We start from the raw sequence: 840 nt of genomic DNA, 5'->3' as shown, positions 1-840 counted from the left end.
CGGGGTGAGGGGTTGTGGTGCTTGCGAGGGTTGGGTGCACTCTCAAGCCCCCCAGGTCGGGATGTGCACCTCAGCCAGGCCCTGCTGTGCCCCCTGCAGATGGTCCATCACTCCCCTGATGTATCCAGCCTCCTTCCTCTTCAGCATCCCCAGCACTGCCTACGTGGCCCTGACCTGCATCAACCTCTTCATTGGCATCAACGGCAGTGTGGCCACCTTTGTGCTGGAGCTCTTTGTGGACCAGGTGAGTCTTGGGATGAGCCTTGGGATGCTCTGCACCCCCCATTCCTTCCCTGCAGTGCCAGTGCCAGCTCCCCCACCCCTCTCCTTGCTGCCCCATCAGAACCTCAATGACATCAACCGTGTCCTGAAGAAGGTTTTCCTCATCTTCCCCCACTTCTGCTTGGGCCGAGGCCTCATTGACATGGTGAAGAACCAGGCAATGGCTGATGCCTTTGAGAGGTTTGGTGAGTCTGGGGGTGTCAGGGCTGCTCACCCTCCCCAAAGCCCAGCACAGGGGTCCCCTATTCCTACAGCCCCTCTGGCTGCTTGCAGGGGACAAGCGCTTCGTGTCCCCCCTCTCCTGGGAGCTGGCAGGGAAGAACATGTTTGCCATGGCCATCGAGGGCATCGTCTTCTTCCTCTTCACCCTCCTGCTGCAGTACCACCGCTTCTTCCTGCGCCTGGGGTGAGCAGAATCCCAGAATCCCAGAATCACTGAGAATCAGAATCCCAGAATCCCAGAACCACTGAGAATCAGAATCACTGAGAATCAGAATCCCAGAATCACTGAGAATCAGAATCCCAGAATCACTGAGAATCAGAATCCCAGAATCACTG

At 57.4% G+C, this 840-nt stretch overlaps 1 protein-coding gene across 1 annotated transcript in view; it reads left to right on the top strand.

Moving 5' to 3' along the window:
* ABCA7 (ATP binding cassette subfamily A member 7) overlaps window positions 1-840 on the top strand; it is a 17,827-nt gene that overhangs the window by 13,514 nt on the left and 3,473 nt on the right. Inside the window, 3 exon segments of the mRNA XM_031063265.1 lie at window positions 60-244; window positions 344-467; window positions 556-688. Coding sequence (XP_030919125.1) covers window positions 60-244; window positions 344-467; window positions 556-688 — 442 coding nt within the window.

The sequence above is a fragment of the Geospiza fortis genome, unplaced genomic scaffold (assembly GCF_000277835.1).
Source record: "Geospiza fortis unplaced genomic scaffold, GeoFor_1.0 scaffold241, whole genome shotgun sequence".
Classification (NCBI taxonomy): domain Eukaryota; kingdom Metazoa; phylum Chordata; class Aves; order Passeriformes; family Thraupidae; genus Geospiza; species Geospiza fortis.
This window is presented reverse-complemented; position numbering and strand designations above follow the sequence as displayed.